Source organism: Phycodurus eques, chromosome 2 (genome assembly GCF_024500275.1).
Source record: "Phycodurus eques isolate BA_2022a chromosome 2, UOR_Pequ_1.1, whole genome shotgun sequence".
Taxonomy (NCBI): domain Eukaryota; kingdom Metazoa; phylum Chordata; class Actinopteri; order Syngnathiformes; family Syngnathidae; genus Phycodurus; species Phycodurus eques.
Window position 1 is genome coordinate 1,166,988 of NC_084526.1, and position 27,977 is coordinate 1,194,964.

Sequence of the window (27,977 nt, forward strand, 5' to 3'; positions counted from 1 at the left end):
AGGGTGGAGGACTTTAAATACTTGGGGTCAACCGTCCAGAGCAATGGTGAGTGTGGTCGGGAAGTGAAGAAACGGGTCCAAGCAGGTCGGAACGGGTGGAGGAAGGTGTCAGGTGTGTTAGGTGACAGAAGACTCTCTGCTCGGATGAAGGGCAAAGCTTATAAAACAGTGGTGCGGGCGGCCGTGATGGACAGATTAGAGACAGTGGCACTGAGGAGACAACAGGAAGCAGAGTTGGAGGTGGCGGAAACGAAGATGTTGAGGTTCGCTCTCGGAGTGACCGGGTGGCATAAAATTAGAAATGAGCTCATCAGAGGGACAGCTGAGGTTCGATGTTTTGGAAACAAAGTTAGAAAGAGCAGACTTCGATGGTTTGGACACGTCCAGAGGAGAAATAGTGAGTATATTGCTAGAAGGGTGATGAAGATGGAGCTGCCAGGCAAGAGAGCCAGAGGAAGACCAAGGAGAAGGTCGACGGATGTCGTGAGGGAAGACATGAGGGCAGTTGGTGTTGGAGAGGAGGATGCAGGAGATAGGCTTTCATGGAAAAGGATGATGAGCTGTGGCGTGCTGGAGCCTATCCCAGCTGCCATCGGGCAGGAGGCGGGGTACACCCTGGACTGGTTGCCAGCCAATCGCAGGGCACATACAAACAAACAACCAGTCGCACTCGCAGTCACGCCTACGGGCAATTTAGAGTCTCCAATTAATGCATGTTTTTGGGATGTGGGAGGAAACCGGAGTGCCCGGAGAAAACCCACGCAGGCACGGGGAGCACACACAAACTCCACACAGGCGGGGCCGGGGATCGAACCCGGGTCCTCAGAACTGTGAGGCTGATGCTCAAACCAGTCGACCACCGTACCACCCAGAATTCCACCTCCGAAGCTTCAATAATTACTGTCCTCAGTTCCCAAACGTTTATTGGATGTTAAAAGAAAAGGTGACGTAACACAGCGGTAAACATGACCCGGTCCCAGCTTTTTTGGAACGTGTTGCAGCCATAAAATTCTAAGTTCATGATTATTTGCTAAAAACAATCAAGTTGATCAGTTTGAACATGAAATATCTTGTCTTTGTCGTGCATTCAATTAAATATATCGTTTGAACATGATATGCAAATCATTGTATTCTGTTTTTATTTATGTTGACACAATGTCCCAACTTCATTGGAATCGGGGTTGTATATATTGTGAGGTTTCTGCGGAAAACATCCCTCCCTGGTTCTCCTCAGTAGATTGATGGCAGAACGTCTTCTAAGAACAAGCCCAGCAGTCCAGTTGCGATCCATTCTTCGCCCAGACAATAAAATGAAGGAAAACATTGACAGGCATCTCACTTTTGCTCCGTTTTGGAATGAGTCACTTGCGTCGCATCTGTGACGATATTAGGTCGAACTGGGTAACAATGTGGCGCTCTCTCCTGTTACCTCGTTTTCTACCACTTTGGCTTTTGCCGATTAATTTACGACCCCTTGAAGCCCCCTGGAAGCCCCCTGGAAGGGTTAGGCTGTTTTTGTGCCACTCTTGAACGGCTGCGTTGATTCCCTTGAACCACCAGATGTCGCCGTCGTTGAGGAGAGTGTATCCAAAAGTGTGTGCGCGCGCGCGCGTGTGTGTGTGTGTGTGTGTGTGTTATTTTTTGGGCCTTTCAGTGGAGCCCCTTGAGCTGGGTGTTGATGTTATTAGGAATACTTTCTCCATGCTTAACGAGCCGGCCCACGTGACGTAACATGTTCCTTCGTCTTCAACTTCTTCAAGCTGTCCATGAATTATACACTTCATTGATTCCGTCTTTCCTAAGCACGTGATTGACATTCACACGTGTACATAATAATAATAATAATCTTTTATCACGTGATCGTCCCGCACAGCAGCCCAACATTCCCGCCCGGAGCCTCTGGATTCTGCATTTTCCTACAAGTCAGCAAGTCCGTGAAGGCATCAGCGGAAAGCCACCGGGAAAAGTTCCACTGGCGCCAACACTTTCCTCGCCACTCAAGTCCAAACTTCCAAACTTCGAGTCGTCGAGCTGTGCTTTCTTTCTGACGAGCTAACTGGCCGACGGACCGACGGACGGACGCGACAATCTTTTTGAAGAAAACAAAGAACCAAAACAGGAGACGAGTCGCCGCTTTTCACCAAAGGGAAGGTAAAATTAGGCGTCAAAGTCCGTCCGTCCGTCTTCTTGCTTGGTCGTGTCTGTCACGTCGCCGCCATTTGTTTGTCATTCGAGAAAGTTCCACGCCGCTTTTTCCTTTTTTTGGGGTTGTTGTTGTTGACGTCACAAAAGCTTCGCCTTCGACACGTGTTCGCGTCTCTATGGCGACCGTGGGGTGGGGTGGGGTGGGGGGGGGTGCAAATGAGATTAGTTTGATTGACAGCTGGAGCTCCTGCCAGCGTTGGATCACGTGATTGACGGGATGGGCCATGGTGACGCTATGGTGATGACGTAACTGGATGGATTGGCAGCCTCCATGGACCCAAAAAAAAATAAAAAAGCAATTCAACATGACAGACAGAGATGACAGGAGTGCAACAGTCAAGCAATACACTTAGCACATTTTGGGAGAAGACAAAAGTCCAAATAAAAGACAACCGGAGTTGAACGTCATTCAAAATTACAAGACAAACGCAGAAACGGGTCAAAAGTAGGGCTGCAGCTGACGCTTCTTTGAATAATCCATTCGTCTTGTCTTTTATTTTTTTGATGAATTGGATAAAAACATTTTTTTAATTTGCATCTCATCTTTCAAAAACATGATTTCAAATTGACAGAAAACAAACAAATTGCCATGATTCACTTGCCAGTTTGGTCCGAAACATCCGTCAAAAAAATCGGGTACATTTTTTTGGAATACTTAATTTGTAATTAATCAATCAAGATAAATGTGTTAAAGTCCCATCCCAATTTCGACATCTCACCAACAAAGTTGAAGTGAACTTTTTTTTTTTTCACAAAAAGTAAATTACATTGAGGACCACAAGGTGGCGCCCTTACCCTAATGCCTATTCAAAGGTCCCATGCCATCCATTTTTTAAAATATTGAAAAAAAAAAAAAAAAAAATTGTTCTCTTTTTATCGTGTTTGCATGATAATTTAGGAAGGAAATGCCCAGGATGTCCTTTTTCAAGCTATTCGCGTTAGGCTTTTACGCCTGGCATTTGAGACGGCCGGATTTCTCAATAAGATTCCGTTTGTAAATAGGCTTTGCTCTGATTGGATCGCTGATATCTCTAATTGAGATATGGACAACAGCGTTGCTCTGATTGCGCCTTGACAACATTTCGGCGACAGTCTTATGGCGGCCTAGCGCTCGTTGCCTTGTCGCCCTTGAACGGCAATGCTGTATAGGCTGCGCAGATACCTAGGCTATATTGTACTTGTATGAAAGTGTGAGGAAAGCGAGACAAAAAAGAAGCTCCAGCTCTCTCTCATTCGCTATCATGTGCCACGGGCCAGACGCTTTTCGCTCATGGACATTTTGGTGACAATGACCGCAAACCTTACATTATAAATTGTAAATATAGTTACGCCGGAAGTAAAGATGTTTTTTTTTTTTTTTTTTAATTTTTTAAATTTTATTTATTACATCTTCAATCACAGCGCTTAACACTGGAGAATTTCTAATTGGTGTCAGACGAATTAAGTTTCGTTGCGTTTCTAATCAACAAATGCACGGACGTCAAAGTTCAACCAGGTCGTGCGCTCATTTTGACCTGTTATGCGTAAAACGGTGGCCAAAACATTTTCTCTTTTGAAGTAAAAACAAAATCCTTCTTCGACTCCCTTCAAACTTCAAGGTTTACATTTAAATCTTCTTTGTGGGAACATCTGGAACACACACACTGTCACTGTGGTTCAGCGTGTGTGTCTGGGTGTGTCACTCTTCAGTATAAATAGATTGTGTGCGTGTGTGTGTGATAGTGTGTTTTATTTTGTGACTTTCAGCATCATGTGACGTATGGGCCCTCCTGATTGGTTTCTGGATGCGCTGGGCAGCTTGTGAATCCTTCTCCAGAACGCTCCCTCTCGTCACGTGTTAATGTGTGCGTTCAAGTCGCACAGGGTTCCGATTTCCGCAACATAGATGCTCATTTTCGTTAGCCATTAAGCTAGCCGACTTTTGTTCGACGAAACGTTAGGGTTTAGTTGAACATCCATCTACCCATTTTCCGCAGCGCTTGTCCTCACACGGGTCGCGGGCGTGCCGGCGCCGATCTAAGCTGACTCTGGGCTTAGAGGCGGGGAACACCCTGAACTGGTCGCCAGCCAATCGCTGGGCACATACAGACAAGCAATCATTCACACTTACGTTCACGCCTACGGACAATTTCGAGTCTTCAATTCACTTATCAGGCGTGTTTTTGGGATGTGGGAGGAAAGCGGAGTACCCGTAAAAAATCCACGCAGGCACGGGCAGAACATGCAAACTCCACACAGGCGAGGCCGGATTTGAACCCGAAAACCGGATTTGAACCCGCACTGGGAGGCAGCTGCGCTAACCAGTCGTTCACTGTGCCGCCCTTGGCTGAACATTTTGGTGTTTCAATATATATATGCAATATAAATTTTGCTCTTATTTGCAGAAGTGTGCGAGAGTGACAACGGATGCCAAGGAACTACTTGAAATCAGTTCAGGTGTGTTTTAATATGTTTAAATGTGTGTACAGTGGAACCTCGATTGAACAGACGAACAGTTTGTGAAAGACGATATTATAGTATGAATTTCAAGCACTTTTTTCGGTGGCCTAAAACACCCAGCACAGTACAAAATGATTGTAAATGAATCTCAAAAATGTTCGAAAGGTTTTAAAGTTGTCCAAAACTGCGATTGTCTAATTCTGGCATGAGCGTGCCGTTGCACATACAGGACCACTTGGCAACAGACGTGCTCACGATTTTGCAGGGTTAGGGTAGCTATGTGTATCTTTTTATCGCGTCCACAACAAACTTCAATCAATCAGTCAATCGAATTTCATTTACATTAGTGATGCACTAAGATTTCGGCCGCCGAAACGTTTCGGCCGAAAGTGCATTTCGGGGTCGAAACAACGGCAGCTGCTCTCGGAAATACCGGTCTTTCTGTTGATTACGCCCGTCGACAACAGCGGAACGATTTTCGAGTTCAAGCCGTTCACTACCGCTCGCTGCGGATTTTGCCCGTGAAATCCAGAGTCCGTTGGTTCCAGAACCGTTAATTTAAGATTTTACCTCATCATTTCTGCAAGCGCCGGTCATCATTTGGTCTCTAAACAATGAATCGATCATAAAAATAGTTGTCGATGAACTTGCGAATCAATGAATTTTTGTATTGAATTTGAATTTTAAATTTGAACATTATATACGATAGAATATACAGTAGATGACAGATATGAATTGTTGCACCTCTAGTGGTCTGGATAACTCGGCCAGCCGTATGGTGTTCCTAATGTAGTGTCCTGTGAGCGTGCATGTGTGCTTAAGCTCAAACGTCCGTGAGCGTCATCATCGTATTACATCATCCTCGTCATCATCTTCATCCTCTGCAACAGATGGTCAACGGGGGGAGATGTGCGTGTATGTGAAAGATTAAATCTTATGAGTATATTTTCTCCAACTCGATTGAATTTCACGCTTTAGAGGCAACCTTGAATTGGAGTTCCTAGTTTTTCTCGTTCAGTTCCATGAATTCCCATGGAAAGCGTCCGGCTTTGAGATTTGAACGCCGACTGTGAGCGTCGTGGTCTCGGCCATGTTGGTGTTGTGCCCGCTGGCTGTGTTGCTTCTGCACGCTTGCTTGAAGACTGACCAAAGGCGGGAGGCCACGCAGGACTTTGGGACTCCGGGTCTTTTGTCGGCGGCGCGCAGGAGTAAGCGCACCAGGAAGACGGGCAGCCCGGGCGGCACTCCCGGGAAGCCGGGCAAGGTGAGAAATGTTTCAGGCCTAGGGTTAGCGCGAGCGCGCTCTGATTGCGACTATGACGAGCGCCGAGCGCCATTTACAAACACCGTGTCCCTGTGTCCCATCAAATTGCCAACAGTCTCCAATATCCGTTTCTCTTGGCTTCAGAGCTGCGTACCCTTTTTTTGTCTTTTTTGGTCCTATCACTTGTGGTCGGACCTGCCCTCTAAAACCCCATTCGCTATTCGTATTGAGGTCACCGAGGTGGTTAAAAAGCTCCTCGGTGGCAAGGCCCCCGGGGATGGATGAGATTCGCCCGGAGTGCCTCCGGATTGACAGACTGGGATGGTGATCCCCCTTTTTAAGGAGGGGGACCGGAGGGTGTGTTCCAACTACAGGGGGATCACACTCCTCAGCCTCCCTGGTAAGGTCTATTCGGGGTGCCGGAGAGGAGGGTCCGTCGGGAAGTCGAATCTCAGATTCAGGAGGAGCGGTGTGGTTTTCGTCCTGGCCGTGGATCGGTGGACCGGCTCTACACCCTCGGCAGGGTCCTCGAGGGTGCGTGGGAGTTCGCCCGACCGGTCTCCATGTGTTTGTTTATTTATATATATATATATATATATATATATATATACATACACACACACACACACCTTTAGATTATGTGACAACTTAAAGCACAATATAAGGCATGATACCTTCTCCTCTTATACATGGACCGTGAACTAAAAAGAAAGTGCAATTTAAGGAATATGCTCTTCCTTTTAACGTGTATAGTGAATAAAACGCAAGCTTATGTTCACATTGTTGAAAAATAAAAACATTTAAGAAAGCTTATCATGTTGCATTATCTGTGGCGACTGGGATATTTGAAGTATCGGGTCTCTCACTGCTTCTCTCACTCTGCCATTGGACTGGCTCGTCACACTCGACTGTATGTTGAAATATTGATTTGATCGGGGTAAGGGGCGGGGCTAAAGCTGTAACGCTGTGCCTGCTGTTGCTGGGGAAACGCGGAGGATGAAAGCGTGTGTGTGTGAGGGGGTCGCTGGGCGTTCTCGACACACTTCCCGCTGCTGCTTGTCACGCTGAGCCGAGCTGAGGGTGATGGTGATGATGCAGGGATGAAGGCTGGAAGGAGGTGAGAATGGAAGACGGTGACGCACGCACTGTCAAACGGAGGCCGTGGCGTGTTCATGTTGCCTTTGTTTCCGTGACTACTTCTAATGGTGTGCTAGGTGTGTTAGCACAGGGCTAGAACGGACTCGTCAGCGCAGCGTTGCTCTCGATTCTTCTTGGATTATTTACAAGCTGCATCACCCGCATCTGCGGAAAAGTCGTGTATTCTCGTGATCGTGGAGTCAGGAACGATGAACGCATTCGCAGTCGTGCGCTCATTCCCGACTCCACAATTACTACAAAGAGATTTTGAGTGGACGAATCTTTTCACGATCCTAATAGAGCCCGACCGCTATGGATTTTTTGAGGCCGATGCAATTTCCGATACCGAATTAATCGGCCAATTAATAACAAAAAATGAATACGATAGCTTATCTTTTGGTCCCTTAACACTTATATATATATATATATATATATATATATATATATATATATATATATATATATATATATATACATACATACATACATACACACACACTTAACCCACATTGCCTACGGATGAATGTGGTTGGATGTCTTTCTGTCTCCAAAGTGTTCTCTGCCAATTGACTGTCTGTTGTCGTCCTAGAGCGGCTCCAACTACCGGAGGCAAATTCCTTGTGTGTTTTTGGACATACTTGGCAAATAAAGATGACTCTGATTCTGATGTTCGGTGGCGGTCAGAGGAGCCGTAGGCGCAGAATGGCAGCCACGCTGCCATCAGACTGCCCCAGAGCAGCTGTGGCTACACAAGTAGCTTACCACAACGCGGGTGTGACTTGAGGAGTGAACGAATACTGCATGAAATTGTAAAGCGTCTTTGAGTGTCTAGAAAAGCGCTATATGAGCGTAATGCATTATTATTATTATTAGTTTCTCCTCATGTGCGGCAATGCATCTGGGGTATAGTTTTATCGACAGTCGTGACGGATAGGGATAAAGTTATGAGGCTAGTGGTGCTTGTACTACCCCTGTTTGTGTGTGCCTTGGGTTGCGGTTCCTGCTGTGCACGTTTTGACCTCTGAGAAAGTAGAGCACACGGGTATTCAGTCTTGCATGAAGTCTACCTGTATTTAAATGCCTGTAATTGTTTCCCGTGTCCTCAGTAATAGTTATCATACAGAAAAATAATGATATAACACTTTGGACTGCTCCATGTGTCTTGTTTGATAGGTTATAATTTAGTGTAACATCGATGCTAATCTTATTCGCAGTCAATCAACTGTAATATTAATAAGTGACCATGGATGCATGAAAATGACGTGTGTGTGTGTGTGTGTGTGTGTGTGTGCATGGCCAACCAGGTCCCTCTGCTGGTCACTTATTAATATTACAGTTGATTGACTGCATTTTGATACACCAACATTATGCAGGACCCTGCGATGTGACTATTGCGCACATTGAGATTCCGATGACTATGCTCAAACCATATATTTTGCAGCCCTAGTGCAATGTCTAACACTGACCAGCGGAGGGCAGCGTTCTCTGCCTTACGAGGCCAGGGACAAAGGAGGGGCTTGCATTCTCAAGCCAAGGAGAGCTCCATGTCATGCTGGAACATCGGTGAGACGGCAAACGTTATAATCAAACACAGCGGAACCTCGATTTAACGAACTCAGAAACAACAAACTTAGGATATGACGGATAGAAAATCGTGGCCAATTAGAACTCAAAACGCCCCTTTGTAGCTGACAAAGTCCGTTAGTTCCAGAATTGGTCACAGTTATTTACTGGAGCAATCAACAGACGTATCTCCGGGTTTTGCCGGTGCTGTCACAGATATGAAAACTAGATCCGGCTGACCGATGTGCCTACGTGGCGGCCATGTTGGCTGGGGCGACCTTCCTGTCAAAGGCAATGCATTAGCGTTGTCGTAGGCAAGCAGCTCAAAAGGGACGTGTCTTCACTACATATTCACATCTCCGTCCATTGTATACTTGAGCGCTCGTCGTGTAAACGTCTCTTGAACATTTTATACTGATTTTGGTACAGTATGCAGTCGTTTTTTGTTAAGCCCTTCTCTACGGCATCCAATCGCAACGAAGGTGGCAAAAGGGAATTTGCTAACCTTGCGGCTCATGAGAGCGACCCTCGACTTGCCCCCGCAACACTTTTCTCCTACCAGCTGCATGCCATTATGACCCCAGTTAAGTTTGGAGAAACTTGAAAACTTTTCAAATATTTCACGCTTTTTGTGTGAAATATATTTACAATCGTTTTGAACTGTACTGGGTGCGTTTAGGCCACGAATGAGGTACATCGACCTAAAATCTAACGCGGTCATTAATCACAATCATATACTCGCCCAAGGCCTAGCCATGACAAATCCAAATATCAACTCAACTCTCTTCCGTTCAATGCGTTTGGCACGTACGGTGACGGCCTGCCTTCTCCCTTAACTGCCCGTCGTCTGTGTGTGTGTGTGTGCGTGCGTGTGAGCGTGTGAGCGTGTGTGTACTTTGTGTGCGATTATGTTCCGGCCCAGCAGCTTGAAGAATGAAAGGAATGTTGCCGTCACAATGACCGTGTTGTTGTTTTACAGGAAAAACACGTTTTGGTGCAAAGTTTGGCTTTATTTGGCGCCTAGTGGTCAGCACACCCGGCTCACAGTTCTGGCCTCGAATCTGGGCTCAGGCTTCCAGTGTGGCGTTTGCATTTTGGCTTTTCATCACACATTCCAAAAACACGGCGGAACCTTAGCTTCACTGAAGACTTAAGATTGTCAGTTAATGTTATCTACATGGTGCCCTGACGTAGACTGACAACCAGTCCGTTGTTGGATGGGTGTAGATTTTGGTGTCGGTGATGCTTGCCGGCATACATTTCAGTCATTGAGTGACGTTTATCCAGTGGTACACTGCTGGTCTGAAGTGGAGGCTTATGGGTTGGCTGGTTCCTGTTGCAGAGCCTTTGAGTGACATGGTGAACTCGATCGTCATCATCTACTTTTAATTTGTACGTGTAACAAAGTCTATTGCTTATATTTCAAAAGCATACTCTGTACTTGATCTGATTAATCCTGAGCTACATCGGGCAGCTACATGCTAGCTGTCAGATCACGTGATCTTCACGCTGGTCCGTCTGCAGCCGAGGTGATGAAGGAGATTATTTGGAGGGACCTGCTGCCGAGCAGGATAGCTGGGATAGGCTCCAGCACTCCCGCGACCCGCGTGAGTCCAAGCGGTACGGAAAATGAAGGAATGTATGGATTTGGTGAGATGGGTTGGATCTGTGGAAAAGATTTTGACCAGATGGGATGGGTCTGATCAGGTGGCATGTGTACGACCAGGAGGAGTATTTTGGATCAGGAGGAATAGTTTTCAATTGTTTGGAATAGTTTGGATTGGTGAGATCGTCAGAACAGTTGAAATGGTTTGGAGCTCACGAGATGTTGAGGTACAGGTGGGATGGTTTGGATGACTAAGAACTGTTTAAATCAAGTGCATAATGCTGGTGTCGGATGAAATCCTTATATGTCCAAAAGCATCCCTTTTCAGGAAACGCCAAAACAGCACATTTGTTGACTGAACCATGAACAATGCATCGCAATGCAGGAGAGTGAGTCATTTGCAACACTTTCGACTGGTCAATGATTTGTAAAAATAACCGACCCACGTAGGGACTGACCAATAGTGTCCATTTGTGAAAAAATACAAAATAGAAAAGTGTGTAAGTGCAAAATGATGTGTGCAAGTGCACAAGTCTATGCTGTAAGTAAGTGTACAAGTATGGGAGCGCATAAGTAAGCAAGCACTGCAAGTTCGGGTGTTGTGTTGCGTCGCCCCCGCAGGCGGTGCAGAGGTGTTTGAGGGTGCTGGGTGGTCCCAGGGTCATGCTTGGACCAAGAAAGACGTGGGACCTCGGCCACGCCCCCTGTCTGCAGGACCTCTGGAAGAACGACTTCTCGTTGGACGGTGCGTGTGTTTTTGTGCACCTGTGTGAACATTTGTTCTGAAGCTTTGTTTACATTTGGGCCAGTTGGTTTAGTTAGTGCTTAGCAGAGGGAGAACATTTTTGTTACCTCGTGATCTCGCTACACGTTCAGCATTAGTGTTGTTAGCATGGATGCATGAAAATGACGTGTGTGTGTGTGTGTGTGTGTGCATGCGCGCGTATGTGAATCTGTGTGAGTGTACAGTAACAACATCGAGCTGCTTACAGTTAAACAGAAACACTTCTTTTTCCTGGTTGTTAACTTGATTAGAGTGAGCCAATCAGCTTAGAGATTAAGAACACACTTCTTAGTGCTCAACTCTTGCTCGCTTGCACGCACCACAGCACAACACACGTTTAACTCTCGTCAAAGTTGAGGTGGCCAACAAGTGTCCACATGTCACTCAAGTTGTGTGTGTGTGTGTGTGTGTGCACGTGCGTGTGCATAGCAAGCTCTGTGGACTTCCTGATGAGTGAATGTGAGGATGAGGCCTCCTTCCTGTCGCTCCCAAGCCCCGCCTTCTCTCAGCGCCCCCTGCTGAGCGCCGAGCAGAGCCAATCAAACGCGCCCATGCAGCAGCAGCAGCAGCAGCAGCAGCAGCAGCTCATCCAGGTAAAGGGTAAAATTATTTTTATGTCTCACAACCCCGCTTGGTCATAGACTTTTGTGGACCTGGACTGATGTGGTCCTGGTACCTCATGGTCTTGGTCTGAGCTTCTTTTTCTTCTGCTTCTTCTTCTGCGGCTTCTTCTACTTCTGCTACTTCTTTGTCTTCTTTTTTCTTCTGCTGCTTCTGCTTCTTCTTCTTCAGTTTTCTTCTACTTCTGCCCCTTCTTCTGCTCCTTCTTTCTTCTTCTTCTGCTTCCTAGTTTCAGCACTTGTTGTGTCCTGTAGTCCTTCATCTTTGTGTCGCTTTTGTGATGACTTTGCACATTTAACGTTGCGTTATGTCAGTGCAACCAACAGAGGGCGACACACAATGCTTTGAGGTGTGGTTAGGTTTAGGAGTCCAGGGGCCTCATGTACAAAAGGTGCGTACGCACAAAAACGGTGCTTTGGGGACACTCAGAGGTGATGCTGGGAAACTGTTCTCCTAAATCTGCACACCAGAGACACATGAACAATTAGCACTGATGAACAATTCATGCCCGGCAACATTTGATTTCCACACTGCAATTGAGGCAAGGACTGAGATTTCATTTGTTAACCAGTGTATTTAATGAACCGCTGATATTTGTGAGGACACCGATGAATGGATCAAGGCGATCATTAATGGCGCCTATTGCCCTCCCAATCGTTCGGTGACTCCAGCACATGCCCTGAAAAAAAGACTCCTTTGAATTGACTTCATTTGAACATGTGCATCGGTTGCACATGATTCAAATGTGTTGAAATTGACATAATTTTAGCCCTCTTCTCCTAAAAACAAAACATGATTTTTTTTTTTGTCAGTGTCCGTGTCCTCTTCTGTGTATTAAAATATTAAATGGAGTCACCAAAAAGGAGTCAACGTTTTTGATATCCTCTTGGTTATGCTGATGTGCTTCTATTTGAATTCCAAAGATTGATTACAAATACCACACATCCACTTCGTCAACTCGTGTGATGGCCTTTCCACTCCACGTTTGTGTGCGTTCAGACACTCCAGGACAAAGTGCGCCACCTTCAGGCTCGGCTGGACGAAGAAGATGCCGCGCGCCAGCGTCTGTTACGGCAACAACACGCCGCCGCGGGGGGGCGGCCGAGAGAGGAACGCGTGGCGGCGTCTGGTGAGTTCGGCTTGTGCGCTAAAAAGTCTCCTTCAATGCGCCCTCCTCACGAGATAGGGATTTTCATATCCTGGACCTTGATAGTGAGGCCACGAAAATTCCCGATATACTGTACCTATACATCTATTGCACATACACGCACACACGCACAGGGGCCCCTGCAAACATTCTTTGTCGACAGGGGGTTGGTGCCCCTGCTGGACAGACAAGGACCCCCGAATGCTCAGGGCCCTGGGTCAGTTCTCCCCTTTCCTCCCCCCCAATTCGACACCCCTGTATCCACACACAGTATTGATGAGATGTTACGCTTGTGCGTGTTTGTGTGTGTGCGTGTCAGGTGGTGTGGACAAAGAGCAGCTGAGCAGGCGATTGCACTCGCAGGTACGTCAGCCAATCACACGCTCACAGCCCCTTCGTCTGGCTCACCTGAGCGAGTCGACTTCATGTTGGCGAGTTCGTGTCCAACGCTGCAAGGAGAAACTTTAACAGACACACACACACACACAGACAGACAGACAGACAGTGTGTTTGTGAAGTGAATGATGTGTGCGTGCAGGTGGAGGAACTGGAGAAGAAGCTTGTGGAGCAAACGCAGGAAGTGGAGAGACTTCGTTCAGGACTGGTGAGTCGAGTCCAGCACTTTGTGTCGTTCACGGATTGATTTGAGTTGGCAGTCATCCCTCGTTTGTCGCGGGGGATGCGTTGCGAACCCCACGCAACAAACAAAAATTCGCCACCATATATTTGTTTTAATATTCATTGGGGTTGTACGATTATGGCCAAAATAATAACCGCAATTATTTTGATCAATATTGTAATCATGATTATTAAGCACGATTATTCCTCATGTTAAGGAAAAATCTTTATTTTTACCGCACTACTTTTTAACAAACAACATGTAACAGTTTTCAATGACAAATGACTCTTTAAAAAAGAAAAAAATGATAGATAATCATTTAAAAAAAACAGCAACAAAATGCAATCGTGAGTTGCAACCTCATGGAAGAAAATGTGGTTAGTGCACAGAAGGCAAAAACATGAAAACGCCCGTTGCCAATATAGTGAATTGTCAAGGACGGACGGGTACGTCTCCTTTGTTCTCTTTGACCGCTGGTCAGTCGTGCATGGTCACAAACTGCGAAGAACTCGACAGTTGTGAGTTCCCTCTCGATTCACTGCGGTCAAGCCAGTCGAAAAGTCGAATGCAGACGCTACGACGACTGTTAATCGTGTCTTACCGCGACACGTCGCCTCTCCGCCAACGTGCAGACAGGGCCAACTTCAGAATAAAAGCTTCTTATTTTACGACATCGGTCATCAATAGCATTTAAAACTTTTATTTTGAAGTTGGCCACGGAGCGCGGTGCCGCCCCCCCCAATGAAGCCTTAACTGTGCGTTCGCCCCCTGGTGGCTGGCTGACTAGGTTGCGGGCACCGCTGCAAATGAAGCACTTTTCATAGGCAGCAGTGCTAAAAAAAAATCAGGTTCATTTAATCATGGCATCCGAAATCGCGATCACGATTAAAATTAATCAATTACTTCGATAGTCCCAAAAAATGAAATAATAAATAGGTCCGCTCCATACAATTACAGACATCAATACAAAAATAAGTCATCTTCCGTACTTCCCTCTCTTCAAATGAAATGTCCCCATTTGAAATGAAAACATTGCAGAGGGTGCTCAGAAAAATCAATGACAGAAAATACTTTGGAGACATAAAAAACACAGTACGGAGTGTCAAGGAGCAATGAAAGATTACCAGTAATGTGGTAATGCCAATACTTGAAACTTTTTTTTTTTTTTTCTTCACAATTGTGCAAATGATGCAGAGTCCTCTAGCAATTTAGAGCAGTTTGAAATGACTAATGGAACAATAGTCTGGTACATTGTGCAAATGGTGCAGACTTCAAGAAATTCAAGCAGTTGAAGGGGACTCGTAGTGCGATAACCCGGGACTATGTCAATTGTGCAAATGGTGCAGATACCTCTCAAGCACATGAGTGGCCAGTGTTGGCCAAGAGCAGATATGCAAGTCGTGCAGGGTGGCGAGACGACCACAGTGAGTGCACGAGTAATGTATAACTGGCCCCACAGACAATCTCAAGACAAAATTGGCAGCATGTCACAATGGAATTCTAAGGCAACTGTTTAAGAAGTTAATGGCAAGAGGGAAGAAGCTGTTGGAATCGCTGCTAGTTTTAGTTTACATTGTTCGATAACGCCTATCTGAGGGTTAGGAGCTGGAAGTAGGTGGTGGCCAGGTTGTGGAGGGTCCATGAGGATTTTGCATGCTCTTGTCTCAGTTCTGCCAGCGTGCAAGTCCTCAAGGGTGGTGGGTAGGTGGGTGCCGACGATTCTTCCAGCATTTATGATTGTTCGTTGCAGTCGGAGTTCATTCTTTTTTGTAGCAGCACCGAACCAGACTGTGATGGAAGAACACAGGACCGATTCGATGACGGCTGTGTAGAACCGCCTCGACCGCTCCTGTGGCAGGCCGTGCTTCCTCAGAAGCCGCAGGAAGTACGTCCTCTGCTGGGTGTTTTTGAGGACGGAGTTGATGTTGAGCTCCCACTTCAGGTCCCAAGACTCTGTAATTCCCAGGAACTTGAAGGTCTCGACGGTTGACACGGGGCAGTTGGACAACGTGAGGGGCAGCTGAGGCGAGGGATACCTCCTGAAGTCCACGGTCATCTCTACAGTCTTGAGCGTGTTCAGCTCCAGGTTGCGTCGGCCGCACCGCAGCTCCGGCCGCTCCGCTTCCTGTCGACTTGTCACCGTCTTTGATGAGGTCGATGACTGTGGTGTCGTCTCCAAACTTCGGGAGTTTGACAACCGGGTGTGTTGAGGTGCAGTCGTTCGTGTAGAGAGATAAGAGCAGCGGAGAGAGGACACCTGATCCTCGCGCAGGTCCCTGCGTCATCAAGGTGTTCTAGGATGAAGTGCAGTCCCATGTTGACTGCGTCATCCACAGACCTGTTTGCATGGTAGGGAAACTGCAGGGGGTGCAGCAGGGGACCTGTGACGCTCTTGAGGCGGTCCAGCACGAGGAGTTCAAAGGACTTGATGGCCACAGATGTCAGGGCGACAGGCCTGTAGTCATTCAGACCTGAGATTGCAGGTTTCTTGGGGATTGGGATGATGGTGGAGCGTTTGAAACAGGATGGTACCTCGCACAGTTCCGGAGATCTATGGAAGATCTGTCTGAAGACTGGAGCCAGCTGGTCCGCGCAGACTTTGAGGCAGGATGGGGACACAAGGTCTGGGCCTGCCGCTTTGTTGATCTTTTGTTGTGTGTGTTTTCATAAAGTAAAATATTATAAAGTGCTATTTTCTTTTGAAAATTGAAATACGCTACGGCTGCACCATATTGTAAAAAAATGATACTGCTATTTTGTGGAACCCTACGATATACATTACAATGTGCAAAAATAACATTGTGACGTGAAAAGCAGCACACACTTCTCTTTTCCCCTTTTTGTATTGTTTGGAGAGTTTATAACTGCTTCAGTAGAAAAGAAACTATGTACAAAAGTATATTGAATTATTTGTTTGACGTTTACGAGTATTGAAATACACTGGAGTATTGAGTAAGTAACAGTCCAGACATGAAAGTCAAATAATTTATTTTCACGCCCTGTTATCTTGTATAGTCATTAGCGCATTCCGAACAATATTCATTTGTTTTTAATCAATCTGTCATTTTCAACATCCATCTATCCATCCATTTTCTTCCGCTTGTCCGAGGTCGGGTCACGGGGGCAGTACCTTTTCAGCAGGGAAGCCCAGACTTCCCTCTCCCTAGCCGCTTCCTACAGCTCTTCCGGGGGGATCTCGAGGCGTTCCCAGGCAAAGCGAGATATTTTAAACCTATATTTTGACATATCTATACTCGACTGCATTACTTTACGCAACGCACGTCTTTGAAGTTGATCCCTTCAATAATGCTGTAGCTCTCCCCCCCAAGAGTAATCTGTTGCAACGCATAATCGTTTCATTCTGAAGAGCGACAAAGTAAACGCAACAGGTGTACATTGTTTCCCGATCCCTCATTCATAGTGTCATAAAAGTATACAACACTCTGGGCTGCTACGAGTCTTGTTTGAAGGCTTATTTATAATGTCGTGTAACATTTGTGCTCATGCTATTGAGCACGCGTACATTGCCATGACGATGCTCAAACACTATTACAGAATATTTTGTTGTGATTTCATTTCATTTAAGAGAGACGTGTTTTGAGTTACCAGCGTGATCACCGTGAAAGAATTAAACTCGTATGTCAAGGCCCCCGCATACGCCACATTTGTGTTTTTGACCTGAGGTATGTGCTTCCGAGCCACAAATATTTGGCCTGTGTTGACCAGCATGCGCTTTCTGATGTTGGGCTTATTTTCACCTTGTCTGTTCAGAAGAAGTAATTGTTGTCTGGAAGTAGATGCTCGTGGTGGGGGGAAAAAAGCTGGAAATGAAATGCAAAAAGCCAAAGAATCCAAGTTGGTCAGAGCAGTGTGTGTGGCGAGCGCAAGCACACCTGCGAGAAACACGCGGTGGTCATGAGGGTGTTACTCCTGCAGGGGGCGACGGACTTGGAGAAGCATCTGGCGCTTCTGGAGGCGGAGAACCAGAGTCTGAAACGACAGCTGACCTCCAGCTGGGCCTCTGAGGGCGCCTGCGGCTGCACTCAGGTCAGCCGTCTCCCTGCCGTCCGGCTACGCCAGCGACATACCTGTAGTGAAGCCCCGCGTATTCGCGCTTCGATCGAATGCCAAGGGTGGATTCACCTATTGGTGGATTTGGGGGGGGAAAAAAAAAAAAAAACATTTTGGGGGGGAAACCAACACCAAAAACATTGGCGGTATATTCCATCTTATTCAACAGTTTTTTGGGGGGGTTAAAAAAACATTTTATATACATACACACACGTGTATATGTTACTCAGATATGAACCTAAGTTCTTAGTCCATAAGGTTTATGGTTTGACGAATGAAAAGTATTTTTTTTGTTTTGTTTTCCCCCCCCCCCCCCCCCCCCCCCCAATTATAATGGACCAAATGTTATTCACAGATTGTCACTATTTTCGGGGTTTCAATTTTCAGTTTGTTGGCCTTGGTTTCCTCATTTTCGGTTGGGGCCAAGAATTTTCATTTCGGTGCATCGCTAGTTGTGAGCTCAAGAAAAAAGTGTTCAGAAAAATGAATATTCAAGTAAAGTAGAGATGCACTTCGATGCCAAAAGTATTGGCTCGCCTGCCTTGACTCAGATGTGAATTTAAGTGACATCCCATTCCTCAGTCATATGGTTCAGTATGATGTCCATCCACCCTTTGCAGCCGGAACAGCTTCAACTCTTCTGGGAAAGCCGTCCACAAGGTTTAGGAGTGTGTTCGTGGGAATATTGGATCATTTTTCCAGAAGCGCATTTGTGAGGCCACACACTGATGTTGGGCGACCGGGCCTGTCTCTCTGTTCCCGCTCGAATTCATCCCAAAGGTGTTCTCTCGGTTGGAGGTCAGGACAAGTTGATCCACATCAAACTTTCTCAACCGTGTCTTCACGAACCTTCCTATGTGCACTGGTGCACCGCCGCATTAGAAATGGAAGAAGTGTTTCCACAAAGTTGGGCGCATGGAATTGTCCCAAATATTGGCTCCTTACGACGAGATCAGAGTACTGGATTTTAGACCCGATATTGGCCCGATTAACTATCGCAGCCGATTTCTCGTATCAGGTCCGACATATTTTGTGACATAATCCATGACCAACAATTTGGCCCTACAACGCCAAAAAGAAAGTCTAGCATATTTTCCGTGTAGTGTGACATATCAACGACAACTCTCCGACCAATAGGATGGCGTATTGTGAGCGGTGCTTCGCCTCCCGTGGTTGCTGTTGTCAACATACTTGCACGATCTTGTCAACATTTATTCACACGCGCAAACCAATGTTTGTTGAAGCTTTCGAGCGTGATTCGACAGAACGCCAGCATGTTTACGTGCAAACGTCAGTGTTAGCACTAACTTGCTAGGCTCTAAAACATTTTGTTGCCTGCTTGCGAGCCGTATCCTATTTACGCGGACATACCTCAAGCAGCCCTTGAATGAACGTCCTCTCCCGAGCAGCAGTGATGACCACCACACGTTTTTGCTCATTTTGTCCCCCCCAGGCCTCCTCGTCCCAACATGGCCTCACAAATGCGCTTCTGGAGGAATGGGCAAAACCTCTCTACACACACTCCTAAACCTTGTGGAAAGCCTTTTCAGAAGAGTTAAAGTTGTTCTCGCTGTAAAAGGTGGACCCATGTCATGTGAAAGCCTGTTGATGAAGAAGTGGACGTCACCTTCAATCGTATGTGAGGCAAGGCAGGTGAGCTAATACGTTATATATAATATAGCAATATAGTGTACTTGCAAAAAAGACTCACGTACGGTAAGGAAGTAGTACTTTGTACTCGGTCGTCTGGCGAGCGAGGTGGCGCGGTGTGACTGACAGTTGGCGTGTCGCCAGGAGGTGGAGGCTCTGCGGAGGGAGCTGATTGGCTGGGAGAAGCGCGGCCGGCAGACGCAGCGCCACCTGGCGGACGTAGAGAGGCAGCTGCTGGACAAAACTGTTCAGGTGGACGCATTGCAGCGACGACTGGACCGCACCGTGGCCGTGGAAGTAGGACTTCCCGAGCACGACCTTGTGGTCCACTTGCGCGACGAATCGGCGCCGCTGCAGGTACAACGTGCGCACGTTTGTGACCAATAGGCACTGCTGCTGTTAGTCGTGAAGACACGTTTTTTTTTGTCGTGCGTTGCGGTCCTCAGGCTGCGGAGGAGGCCGGGTCCGGCGACTGCGCGTCTTCGCTGCGTGTGCAAAACGCTTTGCTGCAGGAGCAAATTTGTGTTCAGCGCCACCTGCTGGGAGAGCTAGAGGCGCAAGTGCAGCAGTCACAGAGGGCGTGCGCTCAGCTCCGGACGCAGGTATCACCGCCGCCCACCCGAGCCACACTTCCTCTTCCTGTCTACAAGCAAACGAACACCGTGACTGACGTTAGCAACTCGGCTTAGCGTCAAGACTCGCGTTTAAAAAAAAAAAAAAAAAAAATTTATTGCGGATTCAGTGCATCGCAGATTTTTTTGATGGATCAATGGAGCTGCACATCTCTAATACAGTTATCTTTATTGACCATCCATCCATTTTCTTCCGTTTATCAGAGGTGGGGTCGCGGGGGCCGGCGGCATAAGCAGGGAAGCCCAGACCTCCCTCTCCCCAGCCACTTCTTCCAGCTCTCCCGGGGGGATTTCGAGGCTTTCCCGGGTCGGCCAGGACCCGGGAAAGCCCAACGCTGTTGGGCTCATTCCAATTCTACCCCTTAGCCCTTAGCCCTTGCCGTCCGTCCTTCGCCTTCCCCTTAGCCCTCTGTTTGGAGGGCCAAGATGAAGGCTGAAGAAAATGCTCCGAAGGAATTGTGCCGACACTTGAATACTGCCACGTTGTCACCCGTCGCCCCCTGCTGGCTGTGTTGACAATCGTTGACATTTCCAAGATATTTTGAAAGCGTAAGGCGCTTCCATTTCTGTATTTAATTTTCGTCAACTCTAGAAACACATTTTTATCGAAGGAACACATTTTAACCTTTTGAATTTTGTGGCCTCACGTCAGCCAACAAATAACACCAACAACAACCAGCACAAAACACGCATAACCAAACATTTGTACAAAAACAATTTTTATTGTATAGTGCTGGAGACTATACAATAAAATAGATATATAAAATAAAACAACTGATGCTAGTTCATGGTAAAGGATTCTTTAAGCTGACACGTACACACTCGTGCTCGCCAGCCGTCAGTGTATTCAACATGTGACATGTTGTGCATGTGACGTTATTTCGGGAGTTTTATTTCGCTGAAAAAGGTCAGATTATAGTAGGCCAAAACCCCAGTAAATTAGGTTGACTAAAATAAAAAGTGTGGAAAGTAGCAATGGGCACGGCAGTTCTTTTGAGTGTACTGAATCATTAGAATCAGTTCGTTCAAAAGATTCGTTCGCTGAATCGTTCAGTTCTTTTTCACAGAATCATTTAAGTGGCAAGTGCTTCCTCGTTCAGTTAATGATTCATTTCTGAGGCTCACGTTCACCGAAGGATTTGGCATTGTTGTTGTAACGTATTGTACTCTAGGAAAGGCGGGGAGATTCCAAAAAATACTGAAGATAAGTTATCGCCAACTTATCTCTCTCTCTGCAAGCTCTCAAACACCCGGCTTTGGTCGTGACTTGCGACCAACCTTGCGGCGAGCTCAGCTACCTACATAGTTGTATTTAACTTCAGTTCAATGCTCTTTCTCATACATTTATTTGTTTTCTTTCTGTTTTATCTGATTTGTATTGGACATGTTTGTACAATACATTCTAATGACTCGTGATTGAAGTGCAGATTTACTCCATTCAAGTGCAGCGCTAAAGTGCATATCGTCACCGTGAACCAAAATAATTTGAAATATACTTTTAAGGAATAATGCATGCGCCGCTTCCAGGTGGCGGTGTACGACGGTGAGATGACGCGCGCTCACAAGCAGCTGGACGCCGAGCTGCTGGAGCTGAAGGAGGAGAAGGAGCGCGTCGTCCACGAGGCGTTCCTCAGGGCCGAGAGCCAAATGAAGGCCGTGCACGACAACCTGGCAGGTAGGAGACGCCGGTGTGCATTGTCACGCCAACTGACACATTCTCATTACGGGGTGTTTGTTGTGTGCGGCAGCCATTTGGGAATCAGGCACTTTTAGTGAACAGCAGGCTTCCAGCTGTTTAAGACCACGCCCCTAATTGAAGTTTACTCTCCATATAAAAATAACACAACCACATACCCTCCTCAAGTTTAATGCTGACAAACCATGCAAAACACCATAGGCGGCCTAATATTGCTGCTGTGCTGTTATAACCCTTTCAACCTAAAGTATGTAACTGTTTTGTTTCAAAAAAAAAAAAAAAAAAAAGTCCTTTGAAGCCAAGCCACTTACTCGAGGAGATGACAATGCTGATTAGGCCTGTCAGCTCCTCGAACATCTTGCTGTATTTTTCAGTGTTTCTATTTATCTATATTTGGTGAATGCCCAATTGTATGTTTGGGTGAAGTGCAATATTGCAGAGTGCGAGTTTACTCATTATTCTGCCGATTGTGATGACGATGACGACGACGACGACGGTGTTTCAGGAGTGCGCACGAAGCTTCTCGGTCTTCATCCTGCCTTGAGGACGCTCACCAGTGACTACAACACGCTCAAGAAGCAAGTGCACCACTTCCCCAGCATGCTGCAGAACGCCATCGATAACGCCAAGCACGAGGTCACAACACTCGCCTTCTCACGAGAATATTTTGAAAATGATTGATCGCCTCCTCACAATCATTTTCAGAAAACGATTGATGATTGACTGATCACCTCCTCGTGAGAATAGTCACAATTTTGGTTGTGATGGGTTAGGGTTACGTATGTATGTGTGCGTGTGTGTGTGTGTGTGTATATATATATATATATATATATATATATATATATATATACGTATATGTATACAGTTGTGTCGATTTCAGCTGTTGGCCGAGCGGATGGGCCCAATAACTCGACTCCAAATCACATCCAAATCCTAGCTTCCCTTTACGTATAAGGTGCAGGGGGCCAAAGGAAGCTTTTGTGTGTGTGTAGATCTGTCAGGTGATCAGTGAGGTGAGCCTGACCAACCAGAAGCTTGTCGACAAATACAAACGCGAGATGAACCTGAGGAAGAAGATCCACAACCAGCTGGTCCAGCTCAAAGGTTTGTTCACCTTTCACGTGACATCCAATGGCTCCTTGATGCGCCAAGGTGCTCCGAAGTGAATTTTGGCCCCCACCAGCTTGTTGGTGGATATTTTGAACGGAAACTTGTCAGCCAATCGGAGAAGGGCTTCCCTGAGTAGCTTACGAATCGAAGTGTTCAGTGACATACGTTGACAAATCACGTTCTACTGTTTTCCTGTCATTTGAAGGTGGTTTTGGACCCGATTTTCTACAAGCGATATCACATCAAAACGTTCCCCGAAAAGCAATTTTTTTCCCTGCACAAGAAACTTAATTTCTCCGGGAGCCATCACCCGATTTTGTAAATTCTTGCCGCGTTGCGCTCAGGTTGGAGTGGCCGTCGCGTGCGGACTCCGCATTTTGACAGGCTGACCTTTTGGGCAAATCTTGTCACTTCTAGATTTGAAGTAGAGCTGCAATATATGGATGATGGCCTTCTTGTAGAATTTTGTTTTGTCTTTTTTTTTTTGTTGCTTGAAAGAAAACCAAAAAATCCACTTTCCGATTCGAATCGATTTTTCTCTTTGACAAGTCGATAAATTTAGCCACCGAAACACCAAGCGTGCTTTTTTTTATAGTAGCTCCTCCCCGTTCGTCAATTCCGCTCCTGACAAATCGGCTCGAATTCGGTGATGAATTGCGTTGAAATTTGTCTCGCCGGCCAGGAAACATCCGAGTGTTGTGCCGCGTACGTCCCGTCGACGGCGGTCAGCAGGAGAGCATGTTGACCTTTGACCCGGACGACGACGGCGTCCTCTACCTCAGCAACAAGGGCAAGGTCGTGACCTTTGCCCTGGACAAAGTCTTCCCGCCTCAGGCCACCCAGGAAGAGGTGAGTGGATGTCAAGTCTTTTGGGAAAGAGAATTTGGTGTTTGAAAAGTTCTTTGTGGCGCGCCTTGTCGGGAGGTGTTCGCCGAGGTGGAGTCGCTGGTGACGTCCTGCGTCGATGGCTTCAACGTTTGCATCTTCGCGTACGGACAGACGGGCTCGGGAAAGACCTACACCATGGAGGTCAGATTGCTCGCACGCCCTTATTAAAACTTCATGTCTTATTTTAGATTTTACACATTTTTTGGACATACTTGGCAAGTAAAGATGATTCTGATTCTGAGGTGTTAAACGAATTGTGTGTGTTTACGCGCCCACTAGGGCGCGCCGTCGGACCCAGGCCTGAACCAGCGAGCGCTGCGCCTCCTTTTCTCGCGAGTGACTGACAAAAGTCCCGAGTGGGAATTCCACATCTGCGTCAGCATGCTGGAGATTTACAACGAGACGCTAAGGTGAGCATCTGGATCCGACCGACCGGCCCCGCGCCGACGTCACGTCCTGCCACGTGTGCTTGTGGCACTTAGGGACCTTCTTGGCGACAAGCAGGCGGACAAACTGGACATCAAGATGAATCCCGACGGGAACGGGCAACTTTACGTGCCAGGACTGACGCGCGTCGCCGTGCGCACGGTCGACGACGTCAACGAGGTACCGCACGGCGCCGACTCACGGACACTGAAGTCTTTTTCTCTTTTTATTTTAGCCCTAAAATGTTCATCTTGTCTTCTTCTTTCAATATTTTGTATTCTTTTTTTTTTTTTTTTTTTTTTGACATTTCTTTTTGTTCAGACACATTTAGTTTTTCCCAGTTAAGAGGAAATCTCTTGCTGACAGATCCACATCTCTGTGGAGATATTTTGGGCCATTCAGCAAAAAAGGAGGGTTTTCCAGCATGGAAGGCCTTTTTAAGGTCATGCGACTGCATTTCAATCGGATTCCACTCTGATGGCCAAACTGATGGCTGAACATTCTCCTTCAGGATTTTCAGTTAAAGACCAGAATTCCTGGTTCCGTCAATCGCAGCAGGTTGTCCCTGGTCCTGAAGGAGCGAAGCGGCCCAAGGCCATCACACTACCGCCACCATGTTTGACTGTTAGTAGGATGTTGTTTTTCTGAAATGCCAGATGTAATGGGACACACCTTCCGAAAAAGCTCAACTTCATCTCATCAGTCCCAAAGTCTTGGGAATCATTCTGATGTTTTTTGGGGCAAAAGTAAGACGAGCCTTTGTTCTTTTTGGTCACCAGCGGTTTTGGCCTTGGAACTCTGCCGTGGATGCCATGAACTCTGACCTTAACTGAGGCAAGGGAGGTGGGCAGTTCGTTACAAGTTGTCCTGAGTTCCTTTGCGGCCTCCTGGATTAGTCATTGCTGTTCTCTTGGGGTAATCTTTGTTGGCCGGCCACTCCTGGGAAGGTTCACCAATATTCCATGTTTTGTCCATGTGAGGTTAATGGCTCTCCCTATGGTTCGCTGGAATGGGAAAACTTTCGTGTTGAAGGGCCACATTTCACTTCTAAAACAGAGATATTGGCCAGCTCTTTGTTAAAATTAGAAAAACAAATGGCTAAATAAATGCCAAATATGATATTTGAATATAAGCTCCCCACATGCTGGAAAACCCTCCTTTTTTGCTGAATGGCCCAAAATTTTTTGATTCATAACTTACTGTAAATCCATTCTTTATGAGACTAAAAAACATGTTACGAAAAAACAATGATGAAATGAACCGATAATTAAATCAGATAAATGAAATAAATGTCTTTTAACGAGCAAAGGACTCTTGCTAATGTAAATACTGGGTGGATTCGCAAGATTGAAGGATTTTTTTTTTTTTTTGCCCCCCACCTTAACTGCAGCCTCGTGCGTGTGCGCTTTAGGTTCTGGAGGCGGGCCGAGCGAGCCGAGCGACGGCGTGCACCAACCTCAACGAGCGGAGTTCTCGCTCTCACGCTCTGCTCGTCGTCAGCGTGGCGGGACTCAACGACACCACGGGAAGTCGCACGCAAGGTAACGGCGGCGGCCCGGCGCGCGCTCGTCGCGCCGCGCTCAGATCGCGTGATCGTCCTTTGCCCCCGTGCCCTCAGGTAAGCTGAACCTGGTGGACCTGGCCGGTTCCGAGCGGCTCCGTAAATCAGGCGCCGAGGGCGGGCGTCTGCGCGAGGCTCAGCACATCAACAAATCTTTGTCGGCGCTGGGTGACGTCATCAACGCGCTGCGATGCAAACACGCTCACGTTCCCTTCAGGAACTCTCGCTTGACTTTCCTGCTGCAGGACAGCCTGCAAGGGGACAGCAAGACGCTCATGATGGTGCAGGTCCAAAAACCACGTCTTCTCTTCCTATATGATTTCGTTGGCTTTTCACCGTCTTTGTTCAGTCCGACTGTGATTTTCAATAAAAATCCATCAGAATACAAAGCGGTTCTTTGTGGTCCGATGGATTGCTATTGAAAAGTGCCAGCTTACAAACTCCACTGTGGCACAGTTTACTGTTTTGACTGTTTTGGCATTAAAGGGGCGCGGATCCTCCTTTCTGCTTGACCTAACAGCCGAACAGGACAAAAAACAACAACAAAAACACGTCTCAAACTACTCTCTCTCTCTCTCACTGATACTTTGTCTGTGTCTCTGTGCATGTGTGTCTGTCCGTCCATCCATCCATCCATCCATCCATCCATCCATTTTCTCTGCTTATCTGAGGTTGGGTCGCGGGGGCGGCAGCTGAAGCGGGGAAGCCCCGACTTCCCTCTCCCCAGCACTTCCGGGGGGATCCCCAGGCGTCCCCAGGCCAGCCCAGCGTGTTTGCCTGGGTGACCCTAAGCTGAAACTAGAAAGTAGAACGCCCCAGACAATTGACTCTCGCTCCTTGGATCATTGGGACAATTGTGTGTGTGTGTGTGTGTGTATTACTACTATTTTGAGTGTCTGTCTGTGTGTTGCCCTGCGATTGGCTGGCAACCAGTGCAGGGCGTACCCCGCCTCCTGCCCGATGACAGCTGGGATAGGCTCCGGCACGCCCGCGACCCGAGTGAGGAGAAGCGGCTCAGAAAATGGATGGATGGATGTGTGTTCGTATGCGATGAACTAATGAGTCTGTGTCTGCGTGCGTGTTGCCTTCAGGTGTCCCCCGTGCTGGGGAACGTGAGTGAGTCGCTATGCTCTCTGAAGTTCGCTCAGCGTGTTCGCAGCGTGGAGCTCAACACGTCAAGCTCCGCCTCAAGGAGGACAGGCGAGCGCTCCGCTTCATCCTCGCCGACGCAAGAGAGCCTTGAGGTCAACTCCGATTATTTACTCGAAGTCGACCCCGATTATCGCGTTCCGCACTCGCCCGCAATACGTGACAATCTAGAGAGGGCAAATACAAAAATCAGATGACCTCCCGTCCCGCTTGTAACACATTAGAACTTTTTCTCCCTGTTGCTTTCAATGACGCCGCGCGACTCCGAATTCCGACTTGCCTGCATCCCAGCGGTGTCAAACGTAACCGGCCTGTCCGGGCTCCAATGAGGAAACGGAACACAATGAACTGCAATTTTTCAATAAAAGCAGCCGTTCTTACGAATGACCACGTCGATGATATGACATTGGTCGTTACTGCTCAAACTGGGGTGGATGGGGCCCCTTGAACTCAAATGAGTCAGACAACCCTGCTTTATACTGTGAGAATCGATCAAACGTGTTGCTTAAAAAGGGGCGGGCTGGACTGTATTGCTTCAGGAACCCGTGTGTCAAAAGAAGAACTCCTTGTAAATCGGGTCCTTTGTGCAGATGGACTCGCCCCCCCTGACCCCAGGACCCCTCCCCTTATCTCGGAGCAGCAGCGCGGGCTCCTCTCTGAACTCTGCCTCGAGAACTCCCAGCAGCTCTCGACGGAAATCCAACTCTCAACTTTCCACGGGTACGTACGTGCGCGCGCGCACACACACACACACACACACACACGCACTTCGACATGGTCTTCATTGTGCCCTTGTGGGAAATGCGGGCAATCCTTCCTTCCAGGCGCCTCTCCTATGTCCTCACGGTGTCATGTGATTGGTTGTTCGCAGATTGATTTGGAGGCGGTGAGTGGGCGGGGCCAGCGGCAGGTTGGCGGGTGGGCGGGTTTGTTGCCGAATGCCGCTCGGCGCGCTTGCATGGCATGTGAGCCCCCCGCTCCCTCCCTGAGCCCCGCCCGCCGGTGGCGCGCCGGAGGATGTGGGCGAGTGGCGCCACCTGTCAGCTGACCTGTCACGTGTTCTCCGCAGGGCGACTGAAGATGGCGGCGTGAGCGGCCAGAGACGAGGGCCCGAGCGGTGCTGTGGTGGAGGATGGTGACGGGTTGCCGCGGTGACCAAGCGTTTGATTTCTTGCACTTTAGACCGTTTGTATTATTTAATTGGTGGTGTTTGATTTGATATTCGACTGAAGTTTTCATCCGACGACGCTCCTCTGGCACCAGCAGGCCAATCGGACGTCCGACCGTATTTGGGCTTCCTCCGGTGTGTGCGTGCCGCGCGATACGCGATGTGACTGAGAAGGTCTTTGATTGTGTTGCTTTTTGTATTTGCTTTTTAATAAATGTGGAAACTCCGAACTTTGTTGACG

General features: G+C 47.4%; 1 protein-coding gene across 9 annotated transcripts; it reads left to right on the top strand.

Annotated features, from left to right (window-relative positions):
• The first annotated feature begins 1,786 nt into the window (after positions 1-1,786).
• On the top strand, positions 1,787-27,966 carry kifc3 (kinesin family member C3). Of its 9 annotated transcripts, XM_061704178.1 has the most exons (22): positions 1,787-2,151; positions 4,590-4,641; positions 10,836-10,959; positions 11,428-11,591; positions 12,619-12,748; positions 13,086-13,129; positions 13,305-13,370; positions 17,322-17,432; positions 19,251-19,463; positions 19,553-19,708; positions 21,266-21,413; positions 21,940-22,070; positions 22,427-22,538; positions 23,227-23,393; positions 23,469-23,573; positions 23,712-23,842; positions 23,915-24,038; positions 25,270-25,399; positions 25,477-25,706; positions 26,511-26,663; positions 27,159-27,288; positions 27,638-27,966. In XM_061704178.1, exons 2-22 carry the CDS (start codon positions 4,612-4,614, stop codon positions 27,658-27,660), a joined length of 2,622 nt encoding a protein of 873 aa, XP_061560162.1. In that variant the 5' UTR covers positions 1,787-2,151; positions 4,590-4,611; the 3' UTR covers positions 27,661-27,966. The 9 variants fall into 9 exon arrangements, 8 of the variants coding, with proteins under 8 accessions (XP_061560162.1, XP_061560193.1, XP_061560175.1 ...); XM_061704209.1 differs by lacking the exon at positions 10,836-10,959; XM_061704191.1 differs by lacking the exon at positions 4,590-4,641.
• The last annotated feature ends 11 nt before the right edge of the window (positions 27,967-27,977 follow it).